General features: G+C 37.7%; 1 protein-coding gene across 8 annotated transcripts in view; it reads right to left on the bottom strand.

Moving 5' to 3' along the window:
- The window catches only part of DST (dystonin), a 675093-nt gene that overhangs the window by 234935 nt on the left and 422576 nt on the right, over positions 1-17582 (bottom strand). For 6 of the 8 annotated variants that reach the window (XM_089694126.1, XM_089694129.1, XM_089694130.1 and 3 more), the window contains 3 exons: positions 9718-9858; positions 2844-2932; positions 640-775 (listed from right to left, as the gene is read on the bottom strand). In XM_089694126.1, coding sequence (XP_089550252.1) covers positions 640-775; positions 2844-2932; positions 9718-9858 — 366 coding nt within the window. Of the gene's footprint in view, positions 1-639; positions 776-2843; positions 2933-9717; positions 9859-9952; positions 13461-13837; positions 16784-17582 lie in introns of those variants that run through there. The other 2 variants (XM_089694133.1, XM_089694134.1) reach the window with 1 other exon arrangement.

Raw genomic sequence — 17582 nt, 5'->3', positions numbered from 1 at the left:
CAAAAGCAAGATACTTACCAAAGTTGCAACAAACGACTGTATTAGCAGCTCAAAAGTGCAAGTGATTTATGTCAGTAGTCTTGACAGCAAGTGTGACACAAGCTTTAAACTCAGCATGCATCTGTGAACTAGAAATTAGCTTTAGAAGACACTGTGGGGGTTAGTGAAAACAGTTGATGACAACAGGTAGATTTCATATCACCTGCAAAGTAAATCACCATGCAATTTGATGGGTTAGAGAAGAAGTTGCACATCGAACCATGCTCATCATGTTTACAGCATACTGTATAAACCACACCTGATGTATCAAACGTTGTTAATAGCGAAATCAGGATGATATCATTGATTACACAACTGCCAATCCTATAGAAAACACACTGGTGATCTTTTACTAGTCTTTTTCACAGTAGATCATAAAGCATGAAATGATGTAATGTTTATGTGCATATTCAACAAGTATTAGCTTGGTTCTGCAGTTTACCTACCAACATACCCCCAAAAAACAAAGGATCCTTATTATTAGAAAGAAAGAAAACAGTACTTTGGTTTATTAATCCAAATCCATGCAGAAAACCACACATATTGCAAAACTGATGCACTACAAAAAAAATAAACACTAGCAATGACTAGCAATGTCACCTTCTGCTCTACCAGTTTCTCTACCAAGTCCTTGGCTTCCCGTTGCTGCCTTTCGTACTCTCTAGATAGCACACTCTGGCACTCCTGCAGTGCTTTGATTTGTGTTTCAATCTCTGATCTTTCTTCTTCTGTCATTCTAGTGAAAAAAGCAAAGCATTTTTCAGAAAATATATCACTGCCTCCTTTTCGCATTTAGAAAACATGCAGAGAGAGGAGGGGAGAGAGACAGGATAGCCATTAATAGCCTAGTTGAATTGTTTCTTTTTGCATAGCCACAAATAAGAAAAGATAGTGGAATAATATTAGTTACAACTAGCTACGACGCAGTAAGCCATCACAATGGAAAGCAGCCTTTCATCAAGCATATGGGAAATATGTCTGATCCAAGAAAATCTTTATTTCGGTATATGGTGGCACTCAGCACATAGGAAGAACCAGATCTCTCAGTGTCAGCTGTCAGGACTGATTGGTAGGTTAAGAAATGTGCAAAAGAAGGATCCCCACTGCAATGGTAGTTTTCTTATTTCCCCAGAATTCAGTTTTATTGGAAAATACTGTTTCAGGAAATATCTGAGTTCCATTTGTTAATATTATAATTATAATAATAATAATAATTATTATAATATTTTAAAGCTAAACCCCAGGCAGATATATAACCACCCCTTATTGCAGCTATTTATTTATTACAAACAACTGAATATATTTTTAAATGCAAACCATGTAGGTTTGTGAAACTGTCTTGATGGTAGCTTCCTGTACTCCCCTATAGGGCAGAACGTAGATCGGGAGGGATAGCACTAGGTGGCACTCAGCTTCTGCTGCAGTGCACATGTGTTGGTAGTGAATATGCTTTTGTGTGGAGAGAGAAATGTTAATCTCTCAACTTCGGTACTGTTTATTTATTGTCCCAAAAGCAGGCTGGAGCATGCTTTTGTGAGGAGATAGAAAAGTAAGCAGAGTGAAATCTCTGTACTTTGGTACTGCTTATTTATTGTCTCAACAGCAAGCTGGGGTGTGACTTTAGCCAGGGAAAGCTATGGCAGCAGAGAAGGTCAAGGACCCAGTCGCCTGTCCGGATCACAACCGGATTTGCAAATGAAGAGAAATACAAAGAAAGGAAAGAACAAAATGAATGTGTCTTATTTTTTCAGTTTCTGATCTCTCTAGAGCAATGGAATTGATGTACTAAAACTGGAGAGTGCAAAATCTGGTGCAGCTGTGCATGGTAGCCAATAAGCTTCTAACTTCAGCTTGTCAATTAAACCTAAATATAAAAAATAAACAAAAAAAAAACCTGGAAGCTAATTGGTTTATGTGCAGAGCTGCACCAGATCTTGCACGCTACAGTTTTAGTAAATCAACCCCAATGTGTACAACGTTTCTGGTCTGAAAAAGAGAACTCACTTTTTCTGTGTTATTGCTTTTAAATCTCCATTCTCTGATGTTCCTCACCATTGTATTTCCAATGGCATATTTGATATTTAATAAAACAATAACAGATAAAAAGTTGTAAAATAGAAAAGTGTTGCTTTAAAGTGTTACCTATAAAGTGAACTCTGCTGTAGCCCCCTGAAACACCCCAACTTCTAGGAAGTTCCACAGTGAAGTGCTTGGTAACTATATAGAAATCTATAACCTTGCCTAATAAATGTCATGTATGGAAGGGTTGGTGTTTTGGCAAGCCGACCACATACCGACTATCAGAAAGCATTTCCATAGGATCTGCAAGGGTGCTTTAAATAAAGAGTACTGCAGTGCTGCAGTCATGTTCTTTGCCTAGGTTTGCACTGATATTGGTGCATGCCATGTTTGTGTGGGCACAGCAGCCCATTCGTTTGCATGGGTCGTTGTACCTGTGGGAAACGCAGGGAAAAGGTCCCCAACCCTTTTTCCCAAATTCACCTGCAGGCTATCTGCCAGGAACCGCATGGTCCTGTGGCACCATGCAATTTCATGCACCCAAAAATATGCTGCGTTTTCAATTGCATTCATTCTTGATGACACTCCAGCGTGTTCTCCACAGAGAAGCGCATTTTGTGTGCAGGTGCAAGAATGCATGCAATTTACACTCATGCCCACACCCGTAATAACATGAACCTAGGTTTTCACCATAAAACACACATATTACTGTATACAGGATATTCTAAAGATTATAACAGTTTTAAAATCTCCCAACCACTAGAGAAAATGCCTTTTTAAGATACCTGTCACTGTGTTTGGCTAAAAGTAATTGCAATGTTTGTATTGCATCTGTCACTTCTTCTTGCTTTGTTAGAATTTCTTTAGAAGAAATCTAGAAAATGAAAAAGAAATAAACTTTTAAAATACAGACAATAATTGTCATGTTACACAAAGTGCCAATAAGCATATAGTATGACAACAATTCCAATGCAACATTAAATTCATGGAAATAAACAATAATGTAGGTATAGAGTAAGCAAAAAGTATAACGATATGACTATAGTGTCCACGATTCATGTTAAAAATGTGCTTGATTCCTACATGCTGCACAGTACAGATATGCACCTATGAAGTATCATGTCAGCCTGCTCTGCGCATCCTGCTGGCTAAACTTTGGGTTATTCACTTATTTCACCAGACATGAGCAGAGATAAATCTCTAGTGCAGGGGAAGGCTGGAATGTGCTTTGGCTTTTTATTGCTGTGTACTGCAGATTTTTCCCTCACTTTCTGTCTAGTAAAATTTTGACCAGAACACAAGGTGAAGGACAATCCCTCTAAATGAGTCCCAGATAGCAGTTAAACCCCTCGGAGGTTCTAGTCCTTTACTATCCTAACCAGGAAAAGTTTGGGCTGTACTTACACTTTAACCCCTAAACCCAGGAACCTCCTGGTCCTTTAAGAGGTTTTTGATGCTGGGAGGTGAGGTGGGGTTTATGATCATGTGACTGTCACAGCGGTCACATGATCATATTGCTCCCAATCTCAAGTAGCGATCGGGAGCTTTCCGTTAGGCACAGCATACTGTGTCGGGAGCACGCACAGTATGCGCTCTCACCACAGTTCTGCTTTTTATTTTGGCATGCATATATGCAGCCTCTCGGCATCAATACCCACCTGTGGACAGGCCACATATATGTGTACTCTCGGTGCCAAGAGGTTACCAGAAAATATAGGGGCTGTGCCAGAAAATGCTATATTTCTTTCCCTCTTTCAGTTCAAAATTTTACATTTTCTTATTATTTTGTAGAGTTAGATAGATTAAAACTCAATCTAATGTCTATCAAGCTATAGTTCTTCACTGAATGTTCATGGCACAAACCCTTTTTGCTATATTATAGTTACTTTGGGATAGAATCATTGGGCATATCAAAGTGGATGATTTTAATTTCTTTTACATTCTTTTGCATTTATAAAACATTTAGCTTATGAGTAATGGAAAAAAACTTTTTTATAACTTTTTTTTGCTTTATTTATCTTGCTGTAAATCTTACTAATCTTAAAATATGATGGCTGCATTTTCAGGCTTTTTTCCATTCTTTTCATTTGGTAATCCTGTCTATTACACACATCCTGTCCTAAGTTTACAATGCTCACTCACTGTACTATATTTATACAGGAGCAGCTTTGTCACCCTAAGGAAGGTCATAGACAAAACAAAATCGCTCGATTACCCCATCAACACAGTGTTGATTTGGGAATTCCCTTCCGCTGAGCTATTGTGTTCTCCCATTGGGGGGCACAGGCAGCTGCCCCTGCTGGGAGAATGCAGTGATTATTTCAAGCTATAGCCATTGGCAATAAACACATGTAAAAATCTGACATGCTGGTTGTACCCAAGTCATAGAACAAACGAACTGGGTATAATCAGCCTGCCCGTAGATGGTTTGAATGTCAGCCAGTTCCTGCTGAACCAATTGAGATTCGAACAATCTATGGCCGGATTCAGTGTTAGGACTACAAACACTTCTCCTTTTCCTCAGCTCCATTACATAGTTTTTATGCCACTTATGACACTTCAACTTAACTTTTTCCTTTTAATTAGACAAATGGATAGATTTTATAGAGGAAGGCATTAATTCTATTTTTTTTTGTTTCTGCATTTTTGAGTTTCCTAACATATAGTACTTGTAAGCCCAGGAAATGTTAAGGTAATGTATAGCAAACTTGTATGAAATGTATGTATGAAATGAAGCCACCTTCCCATGTGATCACTACCCACTCATATAGTGAACAGATGTGGTAGAAGAAGGAGCACCTTGGCCTTGTATGCTGCCCCTGTTCAAGAGCTTCCAGTTTTTCCTGTGCTCTCCTGAGGGAGGTGTACATTAGGTGCCTGAACTCAGCATTATATGGCAGCTTAATACAAAACAAAGCTAATTACCAAAATTAACACATATCAAAATGAATGTATCTTCTTTTATTTATTTTAGATCAGCTTGTGCATTTTTGTGTATAATTTGTACATGAGGGCAATATATGCATGCTCTGCTTTGCTGTGCTACACCATGGTTTACCGCTTATTCTCAAAAGTAGGTCTGTGAGTCAGCCAGCTAATTGAAAACAATACCCTCTCTATAAAAGGTGGACATGTCAACCATTAATGCTCTGAGGCACTAACAAATATCCTAGTGGCTAACCTACAAATTTAGATTTTTAATACAACAGCAAAAATATGAAGACTGCTGTCACCTTGATAAAGATGAAGAATGTGGGTGTTTTGATGCTTTCTGATATGGAACTTTATTTAACCGCCTCCCACCCGCCATATAAGGAAATGAGGGGCGCAAAAAGGTTCTCTCGTTCTGGGAGGATGTCATATGACGTCCTCCCACCTTAACCACGCGTGCACACCCCCCGGGGCACGCAGCGCGGCGATTAGTGGTGCGCTGTGTCCCTGGGACACAGCGGATAACCGATCAACAGAAAGAGCCAATGACGTTAGCCCTGTGATGTGATCAGCTGTGTCCAATCCCAGCTGATTGCATGTAAATAAGGAAATGCCGGTCATCGGCATTTCTCTCCGCACAAGCTGTCACGCTGACAGCTTGTGAGGAGAAGAGAGCCAGTAATCGGCATTACTCAGAGGGGACATGTACACTGATCATCAGGGCACTGATGATCAGTGTAGCCCCATCAGTGTCACCTGTCAGTGTCCATCAATGCCACCTATCAGTGCCATCAGTGCCACATCAATGTCACATATCAGTGCCTACCAGTGCACATCAATGACACATATCAGTGCCCATCTGAGCTGCCTTTCAGTGCCACCTACCAGTGCCAGTCAGTGCCACCTATCAGTGCCAGTCAGTGCCACCTTTAAGTGCTGCCTATCAGTGCGCATCAGTGCTGCCTATCAGTGCACGTCAGTGCTGCCTATCAGTGCCCGTCAGTGCCACCTATCAGTGTTGCCTAACAAACAATGCCAGTCAGTGCCACCTAACAGTGCCAGTCAGTGCTGCCTTTCAGTGCCCATCAGTGATGCCTGTCAATGCCCATCAGTGCCACCTACCAGTGCCTCATCAGTGCCGCCTATCAGTGCCCATCAGTGCAGCCTATCAGTGCCCAACACTGCAGCCTCATTAGCGCACATCAGTAAAGGAGAAAAATCACTTATTTACAAAATTTTATAACAGAAACTAAGAAAAAACTTTTTTTTGGTTCCAAAATGTTCAGTTGTTTTTGGTTTGTTTAGCAAAAAAATAAAAACCCAGAGGTGATTAAATACCACCAAAAGAAAGGTCTATCTGTCTCAAAAAATGATAAACATTTCATATGAGTACAATGTTGCATGACCGCGCAATTATCATTCAAAGTGCGACAGCACTGAAAGCTGAAAATTGGCCTGGGCAGGAAGGGGGTACAAGTGCCCAGTAGGCAAGTGGTTAAACTGTACATCTGGATCTAAATTTTGGCATACTGGTTGTTTTGTATAATTTTTAATATAAAATAAGGCATGGAGTACTTTGCTTGAGGGAAAGGGGAAGGGGCCATCCTTTCTCTTCCCTGCAAAAGTCCAATGAGGTATGTTTGAGGGGCAGTGGGCCATTTCTCTGCCCCAGGAAAGCATTAATAAGATATTTTAGGCTGCAATCACAGTACCTGGCAGATGAAAGGTTTGCAGTTACAATAGACTTCTTTTGCAGCTTTGTGATGTCTTGTAAGCAAATGCTGAGTGCCACAAAGAAAGCTGATGGTGGAATTTTTAAAGATGTGTCACTAAAAACCATGTCCTTTAGGAACTCCCACTTTTCACCATGACACTTTGCATTGTACACTTTACTAAGACCACTGATATCTGTTCCTCCCATTAAAGACCAGTTAGTTGTGTTTGCCCCCTAAACCTAAGGATCTATGTCCTCACCTGAAACAAGGGATCTTTTTCACAGCTATATTTTTTTATTACGAATGCAACTGTCTTACCTTCCTGACCAGACCATTTTTTGCGATACGGCGCTGCGTTACTATAACTGACAATTGCACGGTCATGCAACGCTACACTCAAATAAAATTTATGTCCTTTTTCCCACAAATAGAGCTTTCTTTTAGTGGTATTTTATTGCCTATGCGGTTTTTATTTTTTGCGTTATAAAAAAAAAGACAGACAATTTTGAGAAAAACAATATTTTTGACTTTTTGCTATTAAACATGTCCAGAAAAAAATGTAAAAAATCAAATTTCGTCATAAATTTAGGCTAAAATGTATACGTCTTTGCTAAAAAAAAATCCCAATATGTGTAAATTAATTGGTTTACGTGACAGTTATAGCTTCTACAAACGGTGGTATATATACTGGAATTTTGTATTTATTTATTTTTTTATACTAGTAATGGCGATGATCAGCGACTTATAGCGGGACTACGGGACTGTGGCGGGCATTCTGACAGTAGGGGGAGCTGACTGTCACTGACATCCCCAGTGACACCAATATAGTGATCAGTGCTAATAAAAAGCACTCACTAACTGTACTAATAACACTGAGCAGGAAGGGATTAACATCTGGGGCGATCAAAAGGTTAACTGTGTGCTGTTTCACTATGTGCTGTGTGTGTGCTTTACACTGTAAGAGCCATACAATGCAGTGTGCAGGAGCTGACAGGGGAGAGATCTGTATTATTTCCATACAGGTCTCTCCCACATCTGTGATACATGTAATTGCTGGGTGCCAGCAGGGAATCAACGGCCGCGACCTGGTGATAGACAGCCAAGGCCGCCAATGGCAGCGTGGGTAGGGCACGCACGTGGCTCACGTGCGCCCCCTACCTGGAATGCAAAATCACATATATATGTGCTTTTGTACACCCCTGCCACCCTGTAGCAGTATTTCTGCTATAGGGCAGCGGGAAAGCAGTTAAACAAGCTGTACAAAAGCAGTAAGGGAGGTCACATCTCTGTCACTTTTTAAAGCTGAGTTTTCACTGTAGAAAAGGGAATATCTATAAAGCATTTAATTATTTCACCAAATTATAAATAATCCTATGGTAAGCTACCTGTTCAATTATTGAAATGTGTAGCTTTGACAAAGGACCTCTGGCACATATTAAAGGGTGGAGATTGCATTCATATATTAGGAACATAGACTTTCAAGGTAGGTTTTCCTCTCTTTGCTGATTCCTTTTTTTTAAGACCTGCCTAAAATTAATAAATTTTTTACACTTTCCTAATAATGTCTTTCCTTAGCACCAGCAAATAATATTTTATTTGTAGGAAAAGTCATAACTTGTGACCTAAAAAAGTGGAGGCTTGTGCCACTTGAGGGAATAGAAGACAAAACCACATTTCCTCTTGTGCAGAATATTGTAAACTGTTTACTTGGATGATGGTTACCATTTTCATCCTGGATCAATTTCCTCTGAATGTAGAAGGTGATGCAATTTTCTCTCTTGATAACGTATGTCCTTTTTTCTTCTGCTAGCAATTCTTGTTAAGTAGTTTTTGTCGTGCCTTTTTTTTTTTTACCCTACTCCAGTATCACTCACTGTCAGTACTACTTACAGCAATGATATACAGGGCTGGGTGAATGTATAATATTGCCAGCGAGGTCCAGTTTCCTGCAAGTGTAACTGTTTTGCAAAGGTCCAGTTTCATATTCACATTGCAGGTTTCAGATGGAACAATTTACACTTGTTAGGACTGTATTTACCTCTATACCTAACTAAAAGGAAATAAACAATTCCACATTTGTTTGATTACAACAGCAGCTTGTCAATGGGCAACAAGCTGATGATATATACATCATATATATATATATATATATATATATATATATATATATATATGAACATACTCCTAAAGCAATACCTAAAAATACTTTATTATAGATATTAATCAGCTTCATCCATAAACTGGAATGTCTTGGTCTTTGCGTACACACCTGAGACCGTTTTATCAGGTGTGCTTCCAGTGTTTTGCTTCACACATAATTATTTTCACTAATTTGTGTATATTAATTTGATTCAGACTAAAGTATAGGAAGTAAATGGACTAGACAAAGTAGTTTACTTGTTGCATAATAATATGCAGCATAAGGGACAAAGTAATATGCTGCATAAGGGACAAAGAAGTCAAAGAGTGTCTTCTTAGCTGATCAAAATGATGCATCAAAAAAGGTAACCTTAACTTTTAGGTAGCAAAGCTGAAAACATTATTTTCCACTCCAAATAAATTAATTCACAGACAAAAAAATGACAGAATTTTCTGAAAAGCAAGACAAAGTTAATCCTATGAAAGAAAGCTGGGAAAATATTAAATGTATTCAACAGAAGAGCTACTAAATGACAATTTTGTCAGTACTACACCCACATTAGTAGCTGAGTATTTTAGGTTCATTTTTGTTTGATTTTGAAAGATCCTAAGCTGTAATATACAAGATTTTACCAAATTTTCTTGCAGAATACCTTAGCAATCATATAGTTAAGGACCACAAATCCCACATACTACATACTGATACTCCTTGGGTGCCTCCTTTCATTTGTGTGTATTTTTAAATTGTTTATTTAATTGGTTTTTGCCTGGGTTGAAAACAGTATAATTATGTATTTTTTTATTACATGAAGCAATATGAAATAAAATATTGAAGACTTTTTAACTCTGGATGCTGCACATGATTTTCCAATACCTGTTTCTCAGAAAATTGATTTTTTTCTGCAGTGTCTTGACTTCCTCCTTCTTTACTTAGTGTTTTATTGATTTTGGACACCCAGTTCAGTATATCCCCTGCCTTCTTTACATGCTCTTTCTTTTCCTCTTCCAGTAACTTCTAACAATATGTACATGATGCAAAAAACACAAATATTACAGGTGGGAAAACAAAAATAAAATTATCTGTGTACACAAAAAATACTCATATAGAATGTTTTGATATAATATTCATTTTGATATACATATACATTCTAAAAGAAATATGCTAATATATGAGATTAAAATATAATCACCCTTAACTATCTTGAACATGATATACATACAGAGTAATGGTAAAGGAAAAGTACCAATGGAGTCTATTCAGCCATATCATGTTGGGGCAACCTCATGTGTAAAGTCACAAACAAATTAGGATATCAATATTCACCAAATCACCAAAATATTGCTTGAAGGTAAAATGATAATAAGAAGCTCAAACGAGGTTACAATTTCCAACCTAATGTTTATGTCAAACATTATAGAGGCCTAATGTATATCTTTATATTCATTATACTGTACATAATTAGGTAGGAGCATGTCTTCACTATTCCTTGAATAGATTTGACAGCAATTTAAAAATAATATGGAAAGGTTTCTTTTCATGATGGATGAAAGGACCCCAATGTTAAATATTTTTTAGGAAGGAAGAAAGAAGACATCATGTAATAAAAACACCATCACTTTCAACAATAGCACCTTTCAGACCTGCTGCCTTTGCATTAGCTTGACCAACATAACATATGCTTGACCATTAAAAAACAAGTACTGTAACATTTGCATCTCGGTACAAAGACTATGTAGCCTGTATTCTTAAACACTTGCATTATCCCTCAGTTCACATACAACTGCTTTTCTGTAAAACTTACAAATGCATTCAAATATATTTAATACATTTCCTCATGTGCTGAAGTTTTAACCGACGTGATATGCCTGTCTTCTGTTCCATCCTTTGATGAGGCTTGTTACAAAACGAGAACACATGTATGCTATTTAGTTCAATGTGGTACAGGTATAATGTTGCAATTTCAATACACAACTTGTTAAAAGGATACTACTTCAACATATAGCTAGCATGGTACCTAGCAATAGGTACAGTATGTCAAATTATTACAGTAATACTGCAATTCTAACAATGCTTACATTATTTACAGTGCATTGTGGAGGGAAATTAAATACAAAATATCACATATATAAAGATTCAGCCCACTGATAAAGGCTGCTCTATTCTACACTTATGTGACACGAGTTGGGGAGTGTGTTATGTGATACAAAATGTAGAATGTGAGAAACCAAGTATTTAAACACATGGAACATTGCAATCTTATTATGAAAAACAAACTTAAGTAGAGTTTACTGTATATGCTTCTTGGCAGTGTCATATACTTTTTATTAATACTGCCACTGCTATTCAGTGATCTCCAATCCATTATCTATAACACTGGAAACCTGTATTATATCATATAGTTTAAGCTGAAAAGGGTCACTATAAATTGAGGGACATCACAAGCTTATATTTAACAATGTGACACACAATAACCTAAGAATTATACATACTCTACTACAAGCATGTTGTATTGAAGTTCCAATTCAACTCAAGCAAATATTTAAAAAATTAACATCCTTGGCAACAATATCACAAAACGGCATCTCTCACATTGCTGTTCTACTTCATGGTGGTAGTCCATTATTTTTTCAATTTACTATTTTCTGCCTGTTCAATAGAGCACTTATACAAATGTCCCATAGTATGCAAAGTCATTGGCACTATTGTGAGGAAAAATATAGGCTAGGAATTCCAACATTCACAGGCAGAGGTGCTTTCATCAAGCGAAATCCAGTATGGCAGTCATAGACTGACATTTCCAGAGCATCTTTGTAAGATATCTTCCTCCTTGATTTAGGACAAGTAAGATTTTTTACATATGACTTTTCATCCTTAAGCTTTGTTGCTGTGGCAGCATCCACTATTCCTTTTCTGATGGCGTCTTCTAATGACAAGCGTGAGTGAGATTTAGGATCTATTAATCCTCCTGTTAGGTACTGATACTCGAGGCTTCGATAACCAATTTCTTTGTTTAGGAGGGTCAAGTTCATGGCTTCAAAGGCAGACAGAAGTGCTTTAGTTGAATGCTGAATGACACCAGTGTAAGCTAATTCAAATTGGTGGATTTGTTTGGCACAAACCTCATCAATTAAGCCTTTCTGTAATGCTTCTGAGACACTATGCTTTTTGCCATTAGAAGGATCAAGGATTCCACCAGTGCTGGCCTGAGCTTCAAGGCATCGAAACACCGTTACCCTGTCTACCATGTTTCTTTTCAGTGCTTTAAATGCAGAGACTCTTTCACTGGTTTCTAGGATCCAAAATCCTGCTACAGGACTATTGGGATCTTTAGCTGGCCTTGTTCTGCTTACTAAAATGTCAGCTAACTCAGTGGCAGAAATCTGTCCTTCCTTAATCTTGCTAATTTGTGACCTGTCAATTTTCCCTTGGCTGACAGTTTCCTCCAAACTAAACTGTCTTCCTGTCTTCCGATCAATTAGATGTGTTTGTGATTTACCCTGGGAATCAAAAACTGTAGCAGTTTCCCACTGGCACTCATACTTTGAAAGCTCAAGATAGGACTTTTGGTCAATGAGTCCTTTTTCATATGCCTCAAGTCGTGTCAACTCAAAACGAGATCGAGTATCTACTATGCATATTTTATGGCCCTTTTCTGCAGAAAAGGCGGTAATGTTTCTCTCACCAATTGGTAAAAGGAATGTTTGACTATCTAAATCTAGAACACATAGCTGCAACAATTCGGAATAATACATACTCTGTTTGTTAGTGGGAAAGTGAAAGCCCTTCACATTACTTGCTGGTTCATGCAAAAACTTTAAGGTTGTATGATTCAACAAACCCTTCAAAACTGCCACTTCAGCTGGAATTCGTACACTTCTAATGGGATCAATGACACCTCCAGTGGTAATTTGAGCTTCAAGAATTCTTTTCCCTTTCTGTCTTTCAAGGAGCCTAGCCTCAATGGCCTGGAAAACGGATAGTCTTTTGCCCGAGTGAATGTATCCTACGACTGCTTTTTCAGCTTCAAGGAGCTTCTCTTTAAATTCTTGGTCAGCAAATCCACTGGTGATGGCCTCCTCAACAGAATATTTTTTGCCTGTAGAAGGATCAATGATAAAACCTGTCACTGCTTGCGCTTCCAAAAACTCAAATGCCAAACCTTTATCAATAATTCCTTTCTTTGCAGCTAAACTGAAAGATATTTTTTCTCTACTTGCTTCAAGGTATAAACCTGCTATTGCAGTAGCTTTTGTTAAATATGTGTCGAGTGCTTTCTGAACTTCCTGAATGGTCGTACGACCTGACTCAAGCTGTTCCATGGTTTTGCCATCGAGAATTCTAGCTTCTACCATTTGTTTGGCAGACACATTTTTTCTGAGCCCTTGGAAGATGAACCTATCATCGGTGGAAGAACTGTCACTCAGAGATGTCTCAGAGCCTGCATAGCTTTTATAACTGGAGGACATATAACCCATCTTCGGTAAATCTGATCTCCTAAATCCTTCCAAAATATTACGTTCTTCAAACACCTGATCTTCATTGTTTACCAAGAATTCTTTTTCCTGCTTTACAGTTGTAACTTCAACAGTCAAATCATACTGCTTGCTCTTCACTATCTGCAAATAGCAATATTTAAAATAAAGGAAGGATGATTAGGGATTATGCCTAGGTCTTGCGTCAGTATACACACAGTTATCTATGGCAATAGCAGAAGGAAATGAGCAAAACAGATTACGTACAATTAGTTCACATAAGGTAAGATACCAACATCCAGCTAAGATCCCTAAGCCATGCACTAAGTTACAAAAGCATGCAGTAAGCTTTCACATAAAACTAACTCCAAAACTTGCCTCCATACATAATATGGAAAGTACTTGTCTTAAAAGCAAACAGTACTTTTCACAAAAAAAAAAAAAAGAAAAAGAAGTAAGCAAATAAGTCCTAAAAATTATATTCAGGTAGCATAAACGTAGGCAGGATACAGGTTGAATACCTCCATAGATTGATCATATTTTCCTAGCTCCTTTCCGATTTTCTCCTCTTCAATTCTTAAGGTCTGAATGGCATTCTGTATGCTTTTATCCTTTATAGTCTCTAGCTCTGAAAGCTGTCTGTAGGGATTCATGTTGTCAATAGATATTTGAAGCTCTGTGCTGGTCTGGGTAACATACTCAGTAAATGGCTGTGCCTTTTCTCCACTGTCAAGAGACTGTTTTATCCTAGAGAGCTGTAGTTGAAGTTCCTTCTGCACAGTTTCATCATAACCATCCACATGCTTTTTCTTTTCTTCTATGAGGGTAGAGTTATAAACAGGAGATGTGACTTCAAGATGGCCATCTAGTTTTCGTCTCAACACAGGCGAAGATTTAGCTCTTTGGTTAAGTATGTCAAAATCCTGTTGAGAACTGGAAGAATAGGCAAAGCTGTTTCCCTTCATGTCGTAATCACTTTTCTGAAGGGGGCTTCTAAGGCTGCTATTTTGCTGAATTTCATTCTGCAGGTATCTCAGTTGATTAATATGGTCTTGTCTTTGCAGGTCAATTTTTTGTTTAAGGCCTTCAACTGTTCTCTTCTGACTCTCAAATTCTTCCTCTAATTTTCTGCATTTCTGTGCATGGTCTAGTGCTGCTTTTTTCTCAATATTCATTTGATCCTGGGATCTCTGTAATCTCTCCTTTACTTCAGAAAATTCCACCTTCATCAGTTTAATTTTTTCTTCCAGCATTGCTTTTTCTTGCTTCAATGAAACAACTTCAAGCCTTAAGTTTGAATACTGATTTTCAGTGCTTAAGTTAGACTCCACTGTTTTTTCTAACTTCATCCTGAATTCCTCTACTGTGTTCTTGTACTTTGTGGATTCTTCTTGGTATAAAATAAGCTTTTTCTGAGCTAACTGTTCATCAACAGTTTTCTTGTGGAGCTCATCCTGTGCCTTTTTTAATTTTGCATTTACTTCCTGCAGTTGAGATTGATGCTGCTGAATCTTCTGGTCTGCCATGCGTTTTTCAACTGACAAACTGTTTATTTCTGCTTTTAGGTTTCGTATGTCCTTTTCAGAATTTAGAATTGTCAGGCTCTGTTTGTCAGATTTCTGTTTAATTTCATTTAGAGCATTTTTAGATTTTGACAATTCTTCTTCGAGCCGCTTTACCATATTCTGAGTTTCATATTCTCCCTTGGACTGTTTCTGTAGCTGATCGTGAGTCACTCTTATTTGCTCTTTAGTGCTTTCTAGTTGTGACTTTGTCATGTCAAGATTTTTCTGCAAATTATTCCTTTCCATAGTAGTCTTCTCAGATTCAGATTTAACCTTTCTTAGCATCATCTCAGTCTCATTGTTCAATTTAGTAAGCTCATCTAATTTCAGCTTTAGGGAATTAGCCCACTGATTGCTTTTTGTCAGTTCATCCTGAAGCTTATTGATCTTTTGCTGGTCCTCCTTATGTACTCTGACATTTTGGTTGAACTCCTCTTGATTTTTCTTTAGCTGGTCACGCAAAGTATCAACTTCCCCACTTCTAGATTGTGATCTTTGTTCAATTACGCTTTTTTCTTGGTGTAAAGACGTCATCTGAGAATTTAGAATTTTTACGCTGCTCTCTGACTTTGCATGTGCTCTGGAAAGCTCTTCCATTCTTTTACGTAAGTCATCCACTTCCTGTTTCTTTCTAGTCAAGTCATCTTCTAGGAATGATATTTTTTGCAGGGTGCCTCTTTCAGACATATCCTTTTGCCTCAGTTCATCCTGGGAAGCTTTCAGCTTCTCTCTTACATCATCATAATCAGCTTTCTGCATCTTTAGTTTATGATCTAAGGAAACTTTCTCCTGTTGCAATACCTTTAGCTCCTCCTCAAAATTAATTCTGATTTTCTTCAGGTCATTAGCCTCTTGCATAACTTCATCTGCTTTATCTTGACTCTGGTACAGCTTTCGTTCAACTTCTCTTAATTGCAACACATAGTTTTGCTCTAGTTGATTCTTCTGCTCCAATTCCATTTTAAGCTGCTGTACTATATTATGTGCATCCTCTAACTGATTTCTTAGCTGGCGGCCTTTTTCATCTGTCGCTGCCCTTTGTATCTGCAGTGTACTTAGTTCTGACTTATACTGTTTAATCTCAATTTCTGCTTTTTTGTGAACCAATGTAAGCTCATCAAACTGCTGCTTTAGGGTTTCTGCCTTTTTCATATACTGTTCTACTTGAGCTCCCCTTACGTCTGAATCAATCATATAATGAACTTCTTGCACAGTACGTGCTGGTATAACCATATCTTTAGTGGAAGAAAAGCTGAATAAGGAATCTGAATATTGCCTTTTGGTTTCATATTCAATTTTCTCTCCTGCAATCTTCTTCTGATATGTTAGATTACTTTCGAGATGTTTGATCTGTCTCATAAGTTCATCTTCAGTCTCAGCTTTTCTTTTTAACTCTACCATAAGACTTGTCTTTTTACTTTCCAGATCTTGAAGGTCAGTTTCTTTTCTCTTCAAGTGCTCTTCCAGTTTTCTCCTTGCAGTAGTGCTTTCCTCTATCTGAGTCTTGAATGCTCGAAGTTTATCTTCCACAGCATCTCTTTTAGACTCAGCCTGTCTCGTCACTTGGCGTACATGTTCAAGCTGTTGCTCTGCAGCAGTCTTCATCTTGACTGTAGTCTCCAGCTCTAAACGACATTGCTGTGCCTCATATTCAGATTTTGTTTTCTGCAAGGTTAAATCTTCAAATGCTTTTTGGTGCTTTTTGATCTCCATCTCAGCAGTAGCCTTAACCTTGGGCAGCTCTTGCTCTAGCATAAACTTTTGCTTTTTCACTTCTTCTAGTGTTATCTCAAGTTCCTGTATTCTCTTTAAGAGCCTCTTGTTTTCTTCTGTGCTGGATTTTTGCTGTTCCAATAATTCTGGATATGCTGACATGGAAGAGCGTTCTGAAGACATTAAAATCTAAAAATAAAAAACAAGTTAGAAAAAAAAACACATGTTAAAATGTTACCTCTCAGTGAAAAAAGTTAAGGCTGAAAAAGACAATTGTCCATCAAATTGAACCTCGCCCCATTTTGGTCTAAATGTAAGCAGAACAACCTACTTCACCCAGGGAACTGTGACTAATTATTTCTTTCAAGCAAACAAATTCCTTTCCTAACCAACATGGTAGTTGAATTAGTTCTCTAGATAAAAGAAGTACTATCCTTAATAATTATAATTTTGGATACTGTTATTTGTTTAGAAAATAATAATGCAAATCTTCTAAATATTTTGTCTCTTTTTATGATAGGACAGGGCATTCCACAACCACTCACTTTTACCATACAGAACACCTTTCTTTACAGATGGCAAAATCTCCTCTCTGTTGAACTCAAAACAATATAAGCTGATTCAAAGCCTAAAAGCTCAAATATTGGAATCCCACCAGTATATAGATCAATATGTGCACCAAAAAACAAAATGTGAATTATGGACTCATCAATCATAATAAACGAAAAGAATTTTGAAACAACAAATATCCACAAACTATGAGCTGTCGGCCAGTAATGCATTACAAGTTTAATTGTATAGAACATGTAAATAGTATCTGTTATTAGAAGTTGTTATCTCACAATTCCTGAACCTCCTCTATTGGCTTAAACGTAAGACCCTTATTTTATTTGCTTCCATCTTCAGCTGCTCTATGCTGGATTTTAGATGCTTTTGTTTGCATTTGTTTATTGATTTAGTCTGTGATATATTGTGATATATTTTCTAT

Source organism: Staurois parvus, unplaced genomic scaffold, assembly GCF_062004578.1.
Source record: "Staurois parvus isolate SC_StPar_1 unplaced genomic scaffold, SC_StPar_1.0 ptg000652l, whole genome shotgun sequence".
Classification (NCBI taxonomy): Eukaryota; Metazoa; Chordata; class Amphibia; order Anura; family Ranidae; genus Staurois; species Staurois parvus.
The sequence above is the reverse complement of the archived record's forward strand: the minus strand, read 5'-3'. Positions and strand labels throughout refer to the sequence as shown.